The 20,734-nt window shown below is 37.0% G+C and overlaps 1 protein-coding gene across 1 annotated transcript; it reads right to left on the bottom strand.

Annotated features, from left to right (window-relative positions):
- Positions 1-8,303: 8,303 nt before the first annotated feature.
- LOC143630371 (purple acid phosphatase 2-like) lies at positions 8,304-12,014 on the bottom strand. Its single transcript, XM_077099409.1, has 8 exons — positions 11,897-12,014; positions 11,398-11,598; positions 10,939-11,050; positions 10,613-10,842; positions 10,404-10,542; positions 9,537-9,757; positions 9,346-9,467; positions 8,304-8,671 (listed from the first exon to the last, which is right to left on the bottom strand). Exons 5-8 carry the CDS (start codon positions 10,423-10,425, stop codon positions 8,473-8,475), a joined length of 564 nt encoding a protein of 187 aa, XP_076955524.1. The 5' UTR covers positions 10,426-10,542; positions 10,613-10,842; positions 10,939-11,050; positions 11,398-11,598; positions 11,897-12,014; the 3' UTR covers positions 8,304-8,472.
- Positions 12,015-20,734: the final 8,720 nt, after the last annotated feature.

Genomic DNA, 20,734 nt, shown 5'->3' on the forward strand with positions numbered 1-20,734 from the left:
GGATAGACTACAGTGAAGTATTTGCTCCTGTGGCAAGATTGGAGGCAATCCGACTGTTCCTGGCCTTTGCTGCACAAAAAGAGATGAAAGTGTTTCAGTTGGATGTTAAAAGTGCGTTTCTTAATGGAAAAGTCGATGAAGTGGTATATGTCGAGAAACCTCCGGGTTTCCCTGACCCAGACTTTCCTGATCATGTGTACAAGCTCAGCAAAGCATTATATGGCCTACATCAGGCCCCACGAGCTTGGTACGCAACTCTGTCAGATTACTTGCTGGAAAATGGTTTTGAGAGAGGAAAGATCGACAACACATTGTTTGTAAATAGAAATGGGAGTGACTTTCTCCTTGTCCAGGTCTATGTGGACGACATCATATTTGCTGCCTCAAAAATCTCTATGTGTTAGGAGTTTGAAACAGTCATGAAGAAAAGGTTTGAGATGAGTGCCATGGGGGAATTAACTTTCTTTTTGGGTTTACAGGTAGATCAGAAGAAGGATGGCATGTTCATTCATCAAACTAAATATGTCCACGATGTCCTCAAGCATTTTAAGATGGACGACTCCACCCCGTTTGACACTCCAATCTGTGTAAATCACAAACTGGGTGCTGATTCAGAAAGTGATGACGACGTGGATCCCACCCAGTATCGAACAATTATAGGTTCTTTAATGTATTTAACTGCTTCTAGACCTGATATTATGTTTGCAGTTTGTCTTTGTGCTCGTTTTCATGCCAACCCCAAGGATCGCACATGAAGGGAGTGAAGAGGATTTTACGGTATATTAAAGGAAAGCCCAAGTTGGGTCTTTGGTATCCAAAAGGAGGAGATCTGGATCTTGTAGCATACACCGACTCCGACTATGGAGGATGCAATCAGAACAAAAAATCAACAACGGGTGGTTGTCAGTTTCTTGGAGGAAGATTGGTGTCATGGCAGTGCAAGAAACAAACCTCAGTAGCCATATCCACCTGCGAAGCAGAATACATGGCAGCATCGAACTGCTACTCCCAGGTTTTTTAGATACAACAACAAAATGCGCGATTATGGTCTGAATTTCACTCAAACTCCTATTTGCATTGATAACACTACCGCAATCTCTGTAACTAACAATCCCGTTAAACATAGTAAAACTAAACATATTGACATTCATCATCATTTCATACGGGATTGTGCTGAGAAGAAATTAATTGTGCTTGAAAAGGTTGATTCACTGGATAATTTAGCCGATCTTTTTACAAAAGCGTTTGCCCGATCCCATTTTCAAAACCTTGTTGAGCTTAATGGGATGATGAATCCCGAGTAACCTTGTTTTCCTTGTGTTTTTATTTAAAAAAAACATCACTATCGCTGAAAACTATGTCGGTAGCTTAAGTTTGAAGGACATATTCCTGAATATGTTTGGTCCTTACATCTACTTGTAGACTATAAGGATAGTCATTAACCTAATAACTGAAAGCGGCGGGGGCAGTTATGATGAGTTTTATTCCTTCGCTGAAAATTATGTCGATTATACTTAGTTGGAGGGACACATATTCGTATGTGGTTGGTCCTGCTGATCCACTGGATCTTTAGGATAGCCGTTTACCTAAAGACTTCGAATTTATCAGGGCGTCTGAATCTAAATTTTTTTTTGGGAAATGATATACTTTCTCAGTCCACTACTTTGCAAGAAGTTTAAAAAAAATTGATGATAATATGAAAATTCATCCAACTTTGGAAAGTGATAGATAAACTGATTTTTGGTGCCTAACCGGTGACGTTATTAGGCCTAAAAGACTCTAGAACAGTCATTGTATGTTATGGTAGCTTTCTATGGTGCGTAAAAGTAGAAGTGATACAAACTAAAACTACTCGATTTACTGTGGAGAATCATTTTGAAATGTGCATGTCTCCACATATATCTCTCTGAATGATAGGCAGAAAAGTGATTACCCAGTCATACACGAGCCCGTGAGTGTCTTGATCCCCCGCGAAGATTGTGTTAGTATTCTGCAGTGATCCAGATTCGGGACTTGCAGGCATTCGTTATAGTTAAAAAAATACAGATTATTATTTTTATGACTTACTAAGTTCATCAAGTCACAAATATCAAAGATATAGTTGTCGAAGGGACGACTCGTGCATAATGATTGATCAGACACTACGGGTCGAAGTCAAATCGGGGTGATCTGGGGAAAGCCAAATACGCCTTGAGAATAGATAGGAGGCATCAAAATTTCTCAAGTAATGCCCATCTGAATTTTGAGCTTAACTGAACTTAATCTGTATCACATAAGCAATGAAAACCATATTAAGTATATACCTGCCTACAACTTGTTTCTCTATGTCATAATAACGATGAACATGGATCTGTGTGACAGCCTCTTAATCAGTATGATTCCTGTTCGGATCTTTTCAAAAACATGTTGGGTTTCTGCAAGACTGAAATTTGATCTCGTTCTTTTATTTAACCTTGTTATGTAGCTTGTCTTATGGTTTTTCACATAAAAATCTCGGTTACTCGTTCTTGATCGATGTGTTAAAAATTAACTTTACAACGGCGAAGTTGTTCTTTCAAGCGATGTTACATCCCTGGCGAACTTAACAACAGGGCGAAGTTAACTTAACTTCGCCACTGGGTTTTTCAAAAACTATAAAAGGTGAACTTAAGGTCAAAATTGGTCAAACCATTATTTCTTAAACCCTCGGCGAACTTACCCATTGATTCAACCTTCTGCTTTTCAGTTTCTCGCTTGCTATTAAGGTTCGTCGGCCTCCGTTGTGTCACAATTCATGTCTTTTGGTTGTTAATCTGTTCCACAATATCATAATTTAATCATCTTTATTAACAAACCCTTTTGACACTGGTTCTGGTTGATTAAAGATTGTTTTGTGGATAACTAGATGTTAGGAATCTAAATCGCATTATCCTTTACATGCGATCAGTGTCCGATTGCCCATATTTTCATCCATCAGGGCCTGGATTTAAACTGTTTAAGCAGCGAAGTTAGGTTTGGCGAAGTTCACACTAACTTCGCCCTTAAGACAACTTCGCTGCTACGTCCCCTGCTCTTTAGTATATCTTCACTACTATGCTTGTTGAGGGATTAATTAATTTATTATCTGTTACCTGCATAATTCTGATGTGTTGCTCACAAGAGAAGTTCTATCTCCAACGAAGATAATAACTTCGCCATTTCAACAACTTCGCCGTTGTCAATTCAGCGAAGTCCTAAACTGTATACACCAGTTATCTAACTTAACTCGTTTTGTTGTTCAGGTATGGCTGTTGTGGCTGGTGCTGGTGGCACAGGTGGTGACGAGGGTGACGGTGATAAAAGACAGTTTTTTCCGGGTCACAACATGTATGTCACCTTGGATCCGGATGGTCGTGGAGCTGATGAATTTCGTGAGACTATCTCGTTTCTCATTCGCTCACGTATATTTCATGCCATTACAACTACTCTACTGATATATTTACCAAACATTGAAGACTTCTGGAGAACGGTGGAATATGACTGCCGGGTTGAACCACCAGTGATTCGTGCTACTGTGAACAATCAAGTGGTGCAGTTCTCGGCAAATCAGATCAGGGAGGCTTTACAGTTCAGGGTTGAAACCACTCAGGATCAAACTGACTTTTCAGCTACTTTCAGGAATGGAGCGTTTCTTCGTATGGGGTATTCAAGTCCGTTGGAAGATTCACAAAGGCGTAAGGGGTTTCAATTGGATCAGTGGAGGTTCTTGATGCACGTGATGATTGTGTGCATGTCTGGTCGCAAGGCTGGTTCAGATGGTATGGGTGCGACAATGCAGTCTTCAATGGCTGTACTGACTTACAACAAGCCTTATAGTTTCAGTAAGATGGTATTTTATGAGATCGATCGTCAGCGACGAGCAGTGGCACGGGAACGGTTCTTGATGTACCCAAGATTCTTACAGATGATTCTCAATCATGTTGCTCCCAATATGCCACAACGTCGTCCTATCTCCTATGTTGAAAGTATAAGCAAGAGGATTTTTGCACATGTAGGTCATCCAGTGCGCGAAGCAAGCCCAAACTTAGGCCAAGGCACACAGCACTGTTTGGGTATTTAGTGAATCCTGCTTATGTTGCTCCTCCAGAAGATGAATTTAATGATCCAGCACCGCAACATGTTGATATCCCTCAACCACCTCCTGTGGTTCAACCACCACCCATGGTACAACAAACACCTCTTGTTGACCCTGTTGCAGCTCCCGAATAACAAGTTGATCTTGAGATTGCCTTTGGAGGGAAAGGTTTCTTTGATATGGAGAGGGTTGATCCTGCTGCTGAAGTTCAAGCCTCAGTGGTTGATGTTTCTGGTGTACATGTCTCTATGGTCGGTCCATCTGTGGGCCCATCTGTTGCCTCTGTGGAGGATTCTGAGGGAACTATATCTGATTCCTTCACTGATGACGTTGTTGAAGCACAGCAACTTCTTGCTAGACAAGAAAGAATCCAAGGTAAACGAAAGAAAGACTCAGATTATAGTGAATCAGATTATGAGGAAGAGATGTATCGGTTGGTACGAAGATCAAAGAAGGCAAAAGTTGGTGAAAGTTCAAGGGTTGTCCATTTTTCCCCACCGTCGTTATCGGGTATGTCTATGTTACCTTCTTCTTCGGCTGATCCGTTACCTGTGACCTCTAATGTACCAATGGAGGTTGTATCTGCACCATCTAGTATACTTCCATCTACAGCCCTGATGTCAGCACCGGAGATTGTTTCATTGCCACCTCCTACTCTCACTCCAACTGAACTGGTAGCTATGTTTGTTGAGTCCACATTGGTAGCTACTGCCTGGTTGTCTGTTTCAATTTCACCCACTGCTACTATACAACCGACTTCTAATAATCCTGTAAGCTTGGAAATTCCACCACTGTATGCTCAGGATACCTCTCACATGAACTTTGATTTTGATCCAAATTTGTCTGATTCTGAGAGGATTGCGGCTCTTGAAAGGGTGGTTGCTGAACAGTCAAGGGTAAACATTATTCAGACTCAAGCTATTAATCGTCTGGTAGCAGAGAATCAACTGCAGACTGCACTTCTTGTTAAGCATGGTAAGTTGTTTGATCAACTAAAACAGTTCTTAGCATCTCAGGGGGAGTCGAGTTGCAAGGGTGATGAGTTAAGAACGAAGAAAAGACAGGACATAGATGATGATCCCAATGCATCGAAAGATGCAGGTGGTGAGCTGCCAAGAACTGAACAAACTCTTGGATCTTCCACATCTCAGGGGGAGTCTGCTGGTCCATCAGGCAGTGCATGTGATGAGACAGTGGCTGTTGATGATGAGGATGAGTTGGGTGACGATGTGCTGACTGTTAGTGAAATTGAGAAAGTTGGTGAACATATAGAGATTGATAGTGGGTTAGAGGAAGGTGAGATAATTGATGATAGTGTTGAGCACGATATTCCAAGTGTTGATCAAGAAAATGTGGTTCAAGATGAAAATGTGTCGGGTGATTCTGAATGGGAAGAGCAGCCAAGATGGAAAGAAGGTTGTGCTCAATGGTTCATAAAAACAAAGAACCCAGTGGTACCCGCAATGTTCAAGAAAAGTTACAATATCAAGGGTTATGTTGAATCGAAGAAAGGTATTATTTTCTGGTTGTATGATGAACAGTTAAAGTTGTTTGTGATAAAGCGATATGATGGGGTTCAATATTATGCTAAGGCATTGAGATCGCTTAACACTTTGCCTGAGTGTGAAGTGAAAGATTTGGTTCGGTTGAGATTGATAAATAGAAGTGATGATGATTTTGTGAGATGGGTGGGAAAGATCGTGTGGAAGGAAAGTGTGAAAGAGAAAAAGTTTGAGCTTCTGAAGCCTCAAAAGGGGAAGCTAATAAGATAAGGAAAGTGGTATGCGGGCTGATGGCAAGCCCTGGATGGTGATGAAGTACAAGCCAATTCGGTGTTTGAAAGAGGTTCCTATGAAATTTATGCCCCAGGATGTGTTGAAGGATCTCAAGTGGTGGCATGTTGATTGTCAAACCGCTGAAGCTGTAATGGAAGATGAAGATGAACAGGAGATCCTGAGAGTGTATGATCCAATGCACTTGGTTAATTTGTCTCAAGCTGACTTGCAGGTACTCAATGACAAGAAGATTTTTTATATACCTACGTGGAAAGACGAAGCAAAGAAGTACCAGAGGGTGGTCTCTGTCTGTGTGAGACAGGGCGTTCATGCTTGAAGACGATGGGTACGTGCTTTTTGGATTACAAGACACGGCGAAGATGTTAGAGATATGAAGCTACTGCCAAGGGGGAGTCTGTTGGTGCATGATGCCAGTAGTTCATTTATCTCGTGTTTATTTGTGTCTGTAATCGTTACATTGCTCTTATTGTGCTGAACTTGTTAGTTTGCATTTTGTTTAAGCGAACTTGGTGAGTAGCGAAGTTAGGGACAACTTCGCCTAGTATGTTAGGCGAAGTTGTCGTGCTTTATAACCTAACTTCGGCTACGTGTTTTGTAGACTTGACGGCTGAGTTAGTGACTTTTGGTGTTACGTGTTTTTGGTGTCTTTGTTTATCGATATCGCAATATAACAAGTATCCTTTGTGTTTGTGTGTTTGAGTGTGATTTACATGTTCCTCGTGTTAGCACTCGTATCGAATACGTAGGGGATTCCGCACCCTCGTGTTACGAGATACTCCTATGTAGATCCAGCTGGGAACCTACAAAAAGCAATCTAAACCATCATCAAATCCTCATGCTAATCGGATGTCTAACACCAAATAACAAACGTTATCCGGGTAACAACCTAGAAAAAAATCCAAGTCGATTGACATCTTGGCAAGTAAATTCCAAAATCAATCAGATCATCACTATGATTGATCAAATCACCACCAGAAAGGTTTGATTCCCGATAACGCATGGCACCCCTAACCCAATCGGTTGTCTAACACGAAGAACACAGAAGCACTCCTGGGTAATAATTCTGGACACACCAGAATCGATTGACATCAAATCCAGAAGGATTGATTGATCGAATCAGTGTATAGACACAAAGATTGATCAATTCCAAGCCACAAATAAGTGATTGGAAGCCGACTGAGAAGAGATTAGATAAGGAGATGGGGATGGCTCTAGAGAAGGGAAAAAAATCGCCATTCTCTGGAGAGAAACACCTTGGAAAACACACACATAAGCCGCGCAAATGAATTTCCTTACACGTGTAAACTTTAGGACTATTCTTTTTAAAATGGAGTCCTTTTGCATTATTTTTTTAACACGGATTAACTTTTTGATTATTTTTTGGTATGGAATCATTTACTTTTAGGTTACTTTTAGATTGAAGTTACATTTATAATAAATTATAAGGTGGACTATTCAACCGATTGAAACTTCCGATATAACCTGGTTCAACCGGTTGTACCATTTTTTAGTCCAATATGGTACAAGTAAAATATCGGTTTTTAAAACATTGGTTTTTCTAGTTATATTTTCTTATTAATAAACAAGAGTTACTATTTACTTCGTGTTTGATTTTCGATCTAGGATTTAAACTCACAACTAAAAAAAAATCTGACACAGGGCAACGTTTTTTTCTTAAAAATCATGAACAACCTAGGGGTATTTCACTTGCATATTAATCATCCAGAAATTTGATGTTATGCTCGTTACGGGATTAAGTGTATCTCGTGTATTCAACATGTGCGCGCTTCTGACTAAATTAGTAGATATGCCTATTCTACCAGCCTTCATCGGGATGGAATTTCACGTTCCCCAACTATGGTGGAGCACTTGAATTGCTTCTCTCCACAGACGGTTAGGTTAGGTTCGGTTTTGTACCGCCACCACCATTCCCACATCCTTTGATAATATAACATTGTCTCATTCGACCCAATGGATTGTAGTTTTTTCGGTAACAGTATCGCCTCCCCAAGCATAAGTAAATCTACATCGTTTGCCTTACAAAAGTTCTACACATGGTATTTTTATAATAAATTAAACCCTGCTTGCATTTATTTTTTTTTCCAAAAAGCATAACTAGACCGGCGATAGTATCTTAAAATAAACAATGTGCTTAAACCCCCTACGTTGTGATGGGACTTGGCAGGAACTCGATTGGTATTGGTTTAATTTGTTAAGTAACAAATTATGTAACTTATCTAATTTGACATTTCAAGAATACAACTAAAATTTTGTATTTTTTAGAAATATTTAGTTAAATAATTAAATGTGCGTAAACTTCCTATTAAAAATCAAAGACACACATACCACACGTAATTTTCTGTCTCCTGTACATTACATCCTTACATAATAAGTATTTAACTTTCTATCAAACCCTTTTAACTTTTAACTATTTGTTTATTTTAACTTCAAAATACAGATACAACAAACACGTCCAAACACCACCCATAGTTTACATTTTTACATTAAGCATATGGTCCATGATGAAAATGTTGATGAACCTATTCATTCGTGGAAGTGGGACATAAAATATTCAAATTTTACTCAGAAAGATGCAACTGACGAATCAGGTGATGATTTCCAGTACAAGTTGTGAAACAATACAGAGTCGGCTTCAACCGAGTATCCGTCTTGATTACGATGCCAAGCATAATAAGCGGTTGTTCGGTTCTTAATCTCAAATGTAGCATGCCCGTAGCTCGGTTCCCTATATGCTGAATACTTCGGTTGTGGATCTACCATCCTGCAACGAGAAATATATAAAATCAAAACTCGTTTTTTCATCAAAGTGAGATTAAGATTATAAAAAGATTCTAAGTAAGCCAGAGAAAAGAGGTGGGTCAGGTCGGGTCACAAAACGGGCCAGGCACGGCCTTTTAAAAAAAGTATCATATGGGTTCCATTCGAATTGAGCTCGTACTGGAACAGGTTGCTTTAGGAAAAAAAAATTAATCGTAATGTTTCAACCACTGCATCTATTTTGTGGCAGCTAGTGGCGATAGATAATGTGCTTGGGTCAGTTTGGTTCGGTTTTGGGTTCCAACTGAACCAAAAACCGAAATTTCGGTTTTTGGGTTTTTGAAATTGTTCGGTTCAAAATGGATTCATCTTGGTTTGACCATTTGGGCTTGAGAATTTTGGGCCCAAAATTAGTGAATATGGGCCTCAAATTTTGGTAATTTTTTTGTTAATTATGATTAATTGATTTATTACACATTTTGTTAATTATGATTACTTGATTTATTACACATTTGGACCCAAAATCGGCCTTTTCGGTTTGGTTCAGTTCCAATCGCTTCAGTTCAGGTTTTCGACTTTCAGTTGATGTAAAAACCGAAACCGAGCCAAACAATCAGTTTTTTTAAAAAAAACATAAAACTAAATCACTGCCACGTGTAAAATTAAGTAATGGCATACTCATGTAGCAATCCTTCTTGGTTTCCTCCATCACCAACGGTTATGTAAACAGGAGCAGATTCGTCATATTTAGGAGTATACAACCCGTTCTCAATATTGTAAACAATATTCGACACCCGTTCCTGCGATATTAAAAAAGTCAAAAAGTCAAATAACACACAAGTTTACATTTATCTTCGACAATTACTCACCGTTCGCTCGTACGCATGAACATGTCCTGAAAAGACGACATCCACCTTGTACTGAACAAAATATTGTTCATACATCACTCTCATAGTTTCACCTTCCATATAATGATGCAAGTAACTACTATATAATGGACAATGCATAATCACAATTAACCATGGTGTCTGGGTTCTGTTCACTTTCGGTAGCTCTTTTATGAGCCATTTATATTGAGGCGTGTACATTCCTACAAAAAAGACAACAATTTGGTTAAATTCTTTCTAATTAATGATTTGACAACAATCTGTAATTGGAAATCAAGAATTTCTTGTATATGAAGAACCAGATAATCAAGTTGAATAAAAATTTGTTTGTTACTGTAACTTCAGTCTTAGAACAGCTCGAAACGTAAACACGAGTACACAACCTGAGCATAACAAGAAATTTGCAGGTTTTGGTTAGTATAAATGGATTCGGGCCAGTTTCAGGTTGACCCATGAACATTTTTTACTAAATCGGTTGGGTTCTGTTTAACCTGTTTGTTTTTTAGCTTACTTTAAAATGTGTTTTTGTCACAACTTAAATTAGCTGAGTATTTTTATGTCAAATCATAAACACTGAAAGAGAAATTGATATTAACTCTTGTAATCTAAGCATAAATGTTTTATATGCATATATATTTTTTGGTGTGAATTAATACCTTTAAAGAATTAAAATTGGAAAAATAAATATCGACTAAACGGATTGTGTTCGTGTCAACCCGCGAATACTCATGTCGTGTTCTGGTTCACGTGTCTTCACACTATTTCCGGGTCCATGTCATGTCAGACCCGACAAACCACAAACCCGACCCATTTAGCACCCTTAAACTCCAAATATCCCCTTAGGCTTACCATAAGCAGAGTAAGATGACATCACGATTATGTACGCAGAAGCTCATTTAATTGAGTACCAAAGAGGAGATGTACTCCCAGAATCTTCGTATGGCACATAATACCTATGTGTATAAGGCTTAAACGGTTCACCTTCACCCTACAAATAAAATTGGAAATTAAAATAAAAGATAACTCAAAAATAATAAGATATGCATCAAATTAATTACATATTCAGGAAGAAAATCAATTTCATGATTTCCAGCACTCCAAATCCATGGTTGATAAGCCACACTTCTTTCAACAAACCGTCCCCATGAATCCCACCTATTATTGTCATGCAATGGGTATGCATCCGCATATGACAGGTCACCAACAAAAAGCACAGCCTGCCCTTTTGCCGGGTTTGACTCGTAATGAGTCAAAGTTCGGTTTGAGTCAAACGTCTGACCAAGATCACCTTAGGATACAAGAAAGAAGTAAGCACTTCATTTAACTTATCAGTCATATTATTAAGTAAACAAGCTTATAAGCATTAGATACAATCATACAATACCTATAAGACCGAAAGTATACGGAACATCGGGGCCCACTTCAGGGGGCGTGGTAAACCAGAACTTTCTAGTCGCATTTCCGGTTCCGACTTCGTAAAAGTACTTTGTATTATACTGCAAAATTTGAATAATGATGTTAATCAGACCACTTTGACACTGTTATTCATTGTAAATTAGAGGTGGTAAGTTCAAACCAATATATAGGTTGATTCGGGTTGTGTTTTATTTCAGATGGGTCAAATAAAAATTAGCAAACGAGGAAGGGATCAAATTGCTTAAAAGTTACCCAAAGTAAATATTATTTAATGCATTAAACCATCTAAGTCAATTTTTTTTCAAGGAGTCACAATAATCAGAATTAAAGTGTATTTTGTAAACAGATATGTGTTAACCCGAACTCCTTTTGACCTGTTAGCCAAACCCGCATGACCCGGCCCGCTCAGATAAGTTTTGAACATTACTTGAAGATCCTTGATGGTGCAGTGATGGATGTAGGGTGAGCTGTAATTGTAGTACTTGTAGGTAACAAATTTTCCCACTGCGTGCCTTTTGAGATTAGTACTCTCAGCCCAATAAGTTACTTTACTTGAACCGGGTTCGTTTGGTGTAACCCAAGAAATAATCACTCCTCTCCCTTGGTGATCCCCTTGTGTAATGTGAACCTTCATTAAAATCAATATTTTTTTTTGTTATTAAGATCCCGTTTGGTTAGGGATAACGTAAAACTTCAAATCATATGTTGAATCATTAGAATCCCAAATAAATAATGTTCAAAGCAAGATCATCATCACAAGTATACTTAATGTGATTATAATTAGATCAGGGATCCACTATCTTCAAATCTAATGAAAATGTCGACACATGATACTTTGATCGACCAACTAAGATCGTTGACCTATCTATGCATATACATCATACAAATGCTTAAATAGAGAATAAAATAGGAATATAATTAAGAACCTGTTGAGGAGCATTATAGCCAGGAGGAAGTGCAAAGACATCGCTGTTCAAGGGCATATCAGCACTGATATCATTACTTGCTCTGGTGTAACTGCTACTGACTCCTCCATTGCAGGATGTTATTAATATCAAAGACGCTGCCGCCAAGAGATAAACTGATCCGACTCGGAGGCAACTGGTAGGAGCCATGTTGCTTTACTTATCTGATCCACCAAGTAAACCTTCAATTTAAATAGCGGGAGGGAAGGAATGTATTATTGCGATTTGCTAGTCTTGGCGTGCGTGCGTGCGTCTGTCTTCGGATAATAAAAAGTCATTCGACATTCGTCGTTATATGGTCAAGTGGCGGACACGTGCGTGTCTTTTTTTTGGATAACAATGTCCGAATGGAACCATTTACATGTAACATACTTCATTCAGATTTCAAACTGTTGGTTTCAAACATAAAAACATCTGAATGATTAAAATTAAGTCTAAAGACAGAGACTCATTCAGATATAACTCATGCAGATCTGAATGAACCAAACAGCCTCAAAATCTGGAATATACCTTTACATCAAGGCTAGTATACTTCACTTCTAACAGCATCCACAACAACAAACTTATACAAAGCGACACATCATCGTCACATCAGATTCCAAACTTTTCTTAAAACTTCAACTTTCTTCCACAACAACGAACCTCCACAAACCTTATTAAAAATATTAAATATGTATGCATATGTATATGTATATATAATATGTGTGTATAAGAGGGGAGGGACCCACTATACAAGTTTGAAGCATGTTTGCAGACATGGACTTTGTTTCCTTGGACTTGGCACCACAATGTTGTTTCCTTGCCACATCGAGTTTGCTTCCTTGCCACTTGGGGTGTTCAAAGTCGGATATCCGGAGTTTCGGATATCCGAACATTCCGGATAGTGTAACGGATATCCGAACTTTGAAACCCTAAAAAGATTGAACCCAATTCAGCCCCAATTAAGTAGAGAAATAAAAAGAAAAAGGCCCAAGAGGGAGATAGATCTGAGAAGGAGGTTATAGTATGGCTGGGATGGAGGAGGAGGTTGTGGCCTACCAATCCGACAACATGACGCATACAGAAAAGTGATTTCGAGTCTGAGATATTTATTGTTGGTTTTGAATTTGGATATGTGTTATTTAAGGGTGGAGAAATGTTATTATGGTGGTGGTGAGTTATGAAGTTGCACCAGGTAATTTAGTAGTTGGTGGTGGAGTTTGGATGGTAAAGATTGTGGATCTGAGATGAAGATTGGCGTCTGGGTACATGAACACTTGAAAACGGTTTTAGGGTTTCTTTGTTTTTTAAAGTCACTAGCTGACAAAGGTAAGGTTAAAGGTTAACTAAATTCATTTATATACAATATTTATTAATTTAAAAAATAGATAATTCGGATATTTCGGATATCCGAAATATTCGAAAATTTGAAAAATCACTATCCGATTCGAATCCGAAAATTCGGATATCCGAGATTCGGATATCCGAAATTTCGGATAGTTCGGATTCGGATTTTCGGATAACTCGGATACATATTCGGATTCATACTTTTTTGAACACCCCTACTTGCCACATCACCCACACCTTGGGGGTTTGGCTTGTTGCAGATGCTATAACTTCTAACAACATTCACATTTAATCCATCATATTACGTGGATGGAGTTTTTATAACGTAGAGAGTAATTTAAGATGTTGTATGTGAAAGAGAGATAAATATAGTGATTTTTCTGTATATTTGAATAGTAACCGTTCACACCATATAAATTTTTAATATATTTTGAAAATTGTTGTGAGTGAAGGAAAGATAAATAGTAATTATAAAGGTATAATAAAAATACTATTTAATTGAATGAAAGAGAAAATGTAGTGATTTTTAATGCAATATTAGATTTGTAGATAGGGGTTAGATATGAATGCTCTAACAATATAAATTACTAATATATAAACCCCATGTATTTATTTGTGTTAATAGATAGATAATAGGAAAAATTCCCAAAATAAGCATTTATGAAAACAAATTTCAAGTTTCAGGTGTCAATACAAGAAATTCCCAAAACAATCTGTTTTCTTTGTGATTCGCGTAAGTTTGAAAATGTCCATGTTCAAAGGGATATTCGATATGCTCCCAATACAGCCGTCATAATAGAGATCATGGGTGTCATTTTGTGCAGGGGCCATCTTTTTAGTACTTTTGGTCTCCCTCGCGTACTTGACGCGACATATCGCGCACCTATGCTATATAGGTGATTTCCCTTCGTTGGTGTTTCATTCTGCACAACTCTGATATTAATTGTGGTCTAGGTTGTACCTTCTTTTCCACAAGTTCTTGCATGTTACTGTTTAGATGCACGCCCATGGATACATTCTTTTTGTCGTTTTCCTTCGTGACTTTAGGCTTCTTCTGGATTTGGATCCGTATTGGGCCCGAATTCGATACTATATCTCTTCAGTAGCGTATTAACGAACAAATATATTATTTTTCGACAATTGAATCTATTGATATAAAAATAATAAATGACCTCATTAATTATGAAAGTTATATTATATAATGTTTTGTTAAATAACCTTTTTATAAATTTTTTTAAAGAAATTACTAAACCCATTGACAAAATAATGGTTCAATTAATCAATTAGAGATTAGCCTAAATAATGAATTAATGAATAGCTCACATACTCAATTCAATGACCCAGATAAAATTTAAAATCTGATTATCAGTTAAGTTAAATCAGAATTAAACAATGTAATATCCCGTTTTTTGAGTTTCGGTTAATAAATGAAATATGAGTTATTATGAGTCGGGCTAGTGTTGGGAAATGGATATGGGTTATGGACTTGGGTTATGAAAGAAAGAAGGAAAGACCATGGGCTTAAGCCCATGATCAATAAATATATATATACCTTTAATCACCCATTTAATTTCATTTCACACATATTCCATACACCATCAAAACACACACTTAAGCTCTCTCACTAGTCTCTCTCTCTCTCGCTCTAGCCGAACATAGAAGAAGTATCGATCCCAACCTAAGGTAATGATAGTATGATGTTAAACCCGTTAGTTATGGTCATGAAACGACGAGCCGACACCGTTAAACCGTTTAAGTAACGAGATCCGGATGGAATCGGGTATAAACCGAACCTAAGATGAGCTTAGGGATCACCCTAGCTCAGATCTGGATCGAACGGGACGAAAAACGGTGAAACACGAGTTAAAACCCGTTTTTCCAGCAAATCCGCGGTTTTCCGGCGACGGCGCCGGAAAAGGTAATAAGAGGAAGGGAATGTCAGAGAATGTTTATGACATTCTCTTACCTAACCCTAGTTCGCTAACGGGAACTTAACGAATTAAAAGGTGATTCGTTAGCTGATTCGTCTATGGGAGCATAACAAACTAGTTTTAGTTCGTGTTCAATTAGTTAAGGGAAAAGATAACGAATCACCCTTGATTCGTTATAGTCATTCGTTAAAGGAGATAACGAATTGTAAGGTCCAATTCGTTACTTGAACTGATTCGTCAAAGGACCAGTTCGTTATAAGGTCCAGTTCATTTAATAACCAGTTCGTTAAAGGGTTCAATTCGCTACAAGGACCAGTTCGCTAAGATAAGCCAATTCGTTAAGAGCAATGCAACGAAATAGAAGTTTAACAAAAGGACATAATGGTCCCTGAATGTAGAAAAAGAATAATTTAATTACAAAGAAACCCTTGAACTTTTAAGTAGCAAATAATTAATGATTCAAAATGTTAATGGAAAATGTGATAAGACAGTTAATAGAAATAAAATTTTTCCAAGCTAACCTGGCCAGGGGCTCTGCCCCTTGGACCCTGCTAGGGGCTGCCGCCTCTATACCCTACTGCCAGGGGCGCTGCCCCCGGACCCCCGTTCGTTGAAGGTTATAATTGGACTGGAAATACGATATGGATAGTGATAGTAATTAATATGCGTAATTGTTATACAGTTAGTCGTGCACAACTAAAGAGAGGAATAACCGTAAACGGTGAACGCAACCGCATTGAGGTGAGTTTCTAGCCCCACTTCCTTTTTATGTTTTCGGGATGTGTGCATACTCGATGTGATAGTTAATACACTTACCTTAGGTGGTAAGTGTATGTCTTGTATGATTTATGTATGATGATTGCTTGACGGTGTGTGAACGATCTTCGGATATTGCATGTGCCGTCAAGTGGTAGTTAAGGGTATGATTGATATGTATGATGTATGTATAACGTATGTATGAATATATATGATGTATGAATAATGTATGTATGATATGTTGATGATACGTGAAAGTATGTAAAGGACTATGTTATAGTAGTACGAATGTAGGGAACCGACCCTAATAGTATCGGCGAATGAAGGGAACCGACCCTAATAGTATCGGCGAATGTAGGGAACTGACCCTAATAGTATAGGCGAAAAACCGACTCTAATAATATCGGTGAAGTTAATAGGGCGAAATGCTATTTAAAACGTATATGTACGAATGGAAGTATTACGTAAGTATGAAAGAAAGGATGAAAGTACGAATGTACGTAAGCATGTAAGTAAATATGAAGTAGGCACCTTCGGGTGCATATGTCAGTATGTGAATGTATTGTATGTCGTCTGATTAACTAGAACTCACTCAGCGTAGCTGACTTTTAGTATGCACGCAGGTGAGTAGAATGAGGCAACTTGCTTGAGGGGAAGCACATGGCATGGATTTGAAGGCACTGGCATCTCAATGAAGTGTTATGTTATGATATTTAAAAGACAATGTTCTATGTTTAAATAATTGAAATGCTCGTTAAGACAAGGATTAATGGTCATGCAATGTAATGGTTTGAATGTTTTAATATTCCGCGAGTGTTTTTATTAACTCTGATAGTACGAACTGTGTTTATGAGTAAATCCAACGTCCAAATGTGAGGCACCGGTAACGGGGCCTTACAAACAAATAAAAGGTTAACCATCGACCTACCAATTATTTTTGTGACTGTGACTTTCAGCCTTCTCCTGGTTCATTCGATCAAGTCTATACCTCCTCGACGCAAGATAGAAAACAACAATCTAAATCGTATGAAGACCAAACATGTAAAAATAAGTGGCAATCCATATTTAATTGAGAAAGTAATTCCGAATCCCGCTTTAAAGTTTTAAACATGAATTTTATATTTCTAGTCAAGGTTAGACACCCTCCCTTCTAACATTCGTTAATTTTCGGACCTGAAAACCCAATCCGATTAATTTTTTTTATTATTTAATCTAAATATATTCATTATAAAACAAAAACTACGAATTAGTGTTGTTTATTTTGTAATTTAGAACGTTTATTCATTTCGTGTCACTCAAATATATTTTTAGTCTAAATTGAAGCGTTAAAGTATTGAAAACTGTATTTTAGCCCGTTAGCTATGTTTTGCAATAATTGGCCTAAACATCCAACTATAGGGACCAAGTTGCAAAAATTTTCATATATATATATATAAATATAAATATATATATATACATACATACATACATACATACATATATACTAGTAAGAGTGCCCGCGCGTTGCGACGGGGACACATTTTTGGTTTAGTTATTACCGGCTCTCTGTGTTACCGACATCTTCGATTGTAAATTTTGGTTTCCGTATAGTTTACGATACTAAAATGTGGTTTTGGTATAGTTTTTGATACCCAAAATTTTAGACAACAATTTTAGCGAAAGATAAAATAATATACGAAGCAGAGTACACGTATTGTAATTATTATTTTTTTGGTTGCGTTTCATTAAGTTATCAAATGTTGTATTTTTAATTAAAACAGTTGTTGACGAACATGTTAGAGCTTGTACTTGAACTAAAAAAATGTATAACTAATTGATAGTCTTAACCATAACAACGAAGATGAATACTAAAAAAGTAACTTTTAAAGCCTAAAATAGTAAGTTGTGTTTCCACGTAGTAGTTGATTGTTTGGGTGTATACACCTGCATGTCATTGGTCTTGAAGTACCTCTTGATAGACAACGGTTTTAGTGAAAACACATGATGTGTTGAACTACATACCATATAAGAGGGATACACTTGTAATCATTTTACTTTGACCAATACCGAAGACTTAAAACTAACCTGCAACAAATCTCAACTGTTGAGGTTAAAGTGACCCATTAGTATGACTTTAGAAATGAAGCTTTAAGCGCGCGATGCGGCGGGAAGGCAATGGGGATTCGGTTGGTTATGGTGTCAACATTGGGTATGCACCTTTTTAAGGTCTTTTGTTTGAAAAGCGAAAGTTTTAAAATATTTGGTTGCGAGTAAAAGGATATAAAAAATATGGGTTTAGATTGTGGTGTGCATCTTTTTAAACTAAAACTTATAGAACTGGAAAAAAAAAATCCAAACTTATAGTACATATTTACTGTAATTAAACATAATATAAATTATAAAATATAAACTTACTAAACTAATGTTGTCACTTAATCTTGCTTACCCCCTATATTATGTTATATGAAATATTATGTGAAAAGAATGCATATACACACACACACGTTGGCTTCTTGCTTTTTGATTGAAAGTAAACTGCACATGGCCCTTAAACAATTTAAAGAAAATAACTAATTATGACAAGTCACAATCTTATAGTTCTACTCTTTTAAGACTTAATCGTTTATATAGTTGTATGTATGAGTACCTTTTTTGGCAACCAATTAATGTAACTGAAAGTGAGAACAACTGAATAGGTCACCGACGATAAATGTAATGGAATGTGATCGGGCCAACCCAAAATCAACTATTTTAGCACAAAACTATTGCAGCTTTATCATCCTTGAAAATAACCCAACATTTGGTTCCACAAGGCATCTATTACAAAATTTTAAAAGTCGAAAATTTTAGCTCTAAACAACCTTGGTTAACCCAACCCGGTACCAATATAGTAAAAAACATGGTAACTAAGCATAGACTCGAGCAATTATGAAACCATGATTCACAAAACTAACTATAGTATGTAACAAGTAATAGTTCATTCATACGTTGTTGCCATTATTATGGTTTTAGTTGAGTTAGTCAAGATTATATACTCTTTAAACCTGTTCAATTGGCGTGACAAGCAATTTGCAGACGGGACAACTGGCCTTTAACCTTAACCATTTCACGACGCATGTAGAATGAAATGGATGGTTGCAAGGAAGTAGAAGAAGCTGTCCCCCATCTTCAAAGTCACAAAGGCATATGCAACACTCCTGAAAACACATAAAGGTGATAATTAATATTCAATTTGAACCAAAAGTAGCATTGCTAAAATCAAATAAATCGAGTAAGCTGGAAAGAAGTGAGGATAATTTTTTTTTACTATTTATTAAAAATAATAAAAAGAATATTGAGAAAAATGTTTCGGGTCCACCAAGTGATCTGAATTAGAGAATTGCCCGTTACACAACCTGGGTGAATCACCCGTTCCGTAACCTCCAAGTAATTCCCAACGGGAAAAAGAACTGGATATAATTCTGTTTAAGCTTCCGGTATAATTCTCAAAAGTGATATTAGCATAGGTAGTTGACTAATTCATTATTTGTTCTTAAACAGCTTCAAACTCAGATTCGTTTGTATAATTGTCAATGATGTTGTAAAATCCAATACAGGTTCAAGCTTCTCAAGTAATTCCCAATGGGAAAAACAACCGGATATAATTCTGTTTAAGCTTCCGGTATAATTCTCAAAAGTGATGTTTTCTAGTTAAGCATAAATTTTAAGAAAGCTTCATACTTTATGCAACTTTCTGCTAATTTTTTTAAAAGATCTTTTTTTTTTAAAACATAGAACACAAATTTTAAAAGGATTATTAAAAGATCTTTCTTTAAGGATGATTATATATAAGAAAGCTTCATGCTTTATGCAACTTCCTGCTATTTTTTTATTTGTTGGCCACCCTAGGATAAACCCTAGGATAAAGGAAAACTTTTTACTTATAGGTTAAATAGCCAGTTAATTATTAACCAACAAAAATATTAGGTCTTCAATATTTTGGGCAAAAAATTTTTTCAACCCAAATTTTCAAGCCCAAATGGTATTACCGGAAAAAGCAAAACACAACACCAACCCTATACAACCTCCTAAATCATTTTATTTACGAATTTAGATTATTATTATTTTAATTATATTGTTTTTGCAGTCATAACTAATGTATAACTAAATCACAGAATGTACCCAAAACGGACAAAAGGTGTTCATGGGTCATCTTAGCCGTGCCCGTTTTGAGAGGCAACAGAAAACGACCTGTTTTAACCCTAGCCACTTTGAACTCACTACCTTCCCACCACCCCCATCTTGAAGGAGAAAACTATGTAAATCCAATCTTGGTTACATTTTAATGAAGATTAACGAAGAACAAACCGTATGGAAGTTTGAATCTCAGTGTGATGTTTTGGGCGTAAAATTGGTCAAACAATACGAAACTTGAAGATCACGAGGTGACGTGTCAATAGGTGGATACCTTTAGTCTATCCCAACTCGGCCATGTTTCTATTCCTGCTGCTCTCCTCCCATGAAACAGATACTTATGACAAATAAAGCTATAAAGATCACAAAATTTCTATAAAGTATAAAACTTTTGGAATCTTTATAAACTTTTACCTGGCCTGAAACGTGCTGGTATGTGAGTCATAACTAAGATCAGCATCATAGCAAGATAACATAAATCCCACATGTTCCTTTTGTAAAAATCAAGAAAATGTTATTAGCCTTGTAAACAAATCGAATGTTATAAAATTGTAACTGAACAAACGATCGAACACAAACGACTAAACGAATGGGGGTTTTTTGTTCGTGTCTGTGTTCGTTCGTTTAGATAATT

This window comes from Bidens hawaiensis, unplaced genomic scaffold, assembly GCF_021521415.1.
Source record: "Bidens hawaiensis isolate Kalapana, Puna unplaced genomic scaffold, B.hawaiensis_p1.1 tig00005653_1, whole genome shotgun sequence".
NCBI classification, from domain to species: Eukaryota; Viridiplantae; Streptophyta; class Magnoliopsida; order Asterales; family Asteraceae; genus Bidens; species Bidens hawaiensis.

Coding starts and splice junctions, on each gene's coding strand:
- LOC143630371 (XM_077099409.1), bottom strand. CDS start 10,425: ATGTCATCTTACTCTGCTTATG. Junction 9,758..10,403: donor GTCATCTTACTCTGCTTATG/GTAAGCCTAAGG, acceptor TCTTTTTTGTAG/GAATGTACACGCCTCAATAT. Junction 9,468..9,536: donor TTCATGCGTACGAGCGAACG/GTGAGTAATTGT, acceptor TTAATATCGCAG/GAACGGGTGTCGAATATTGT.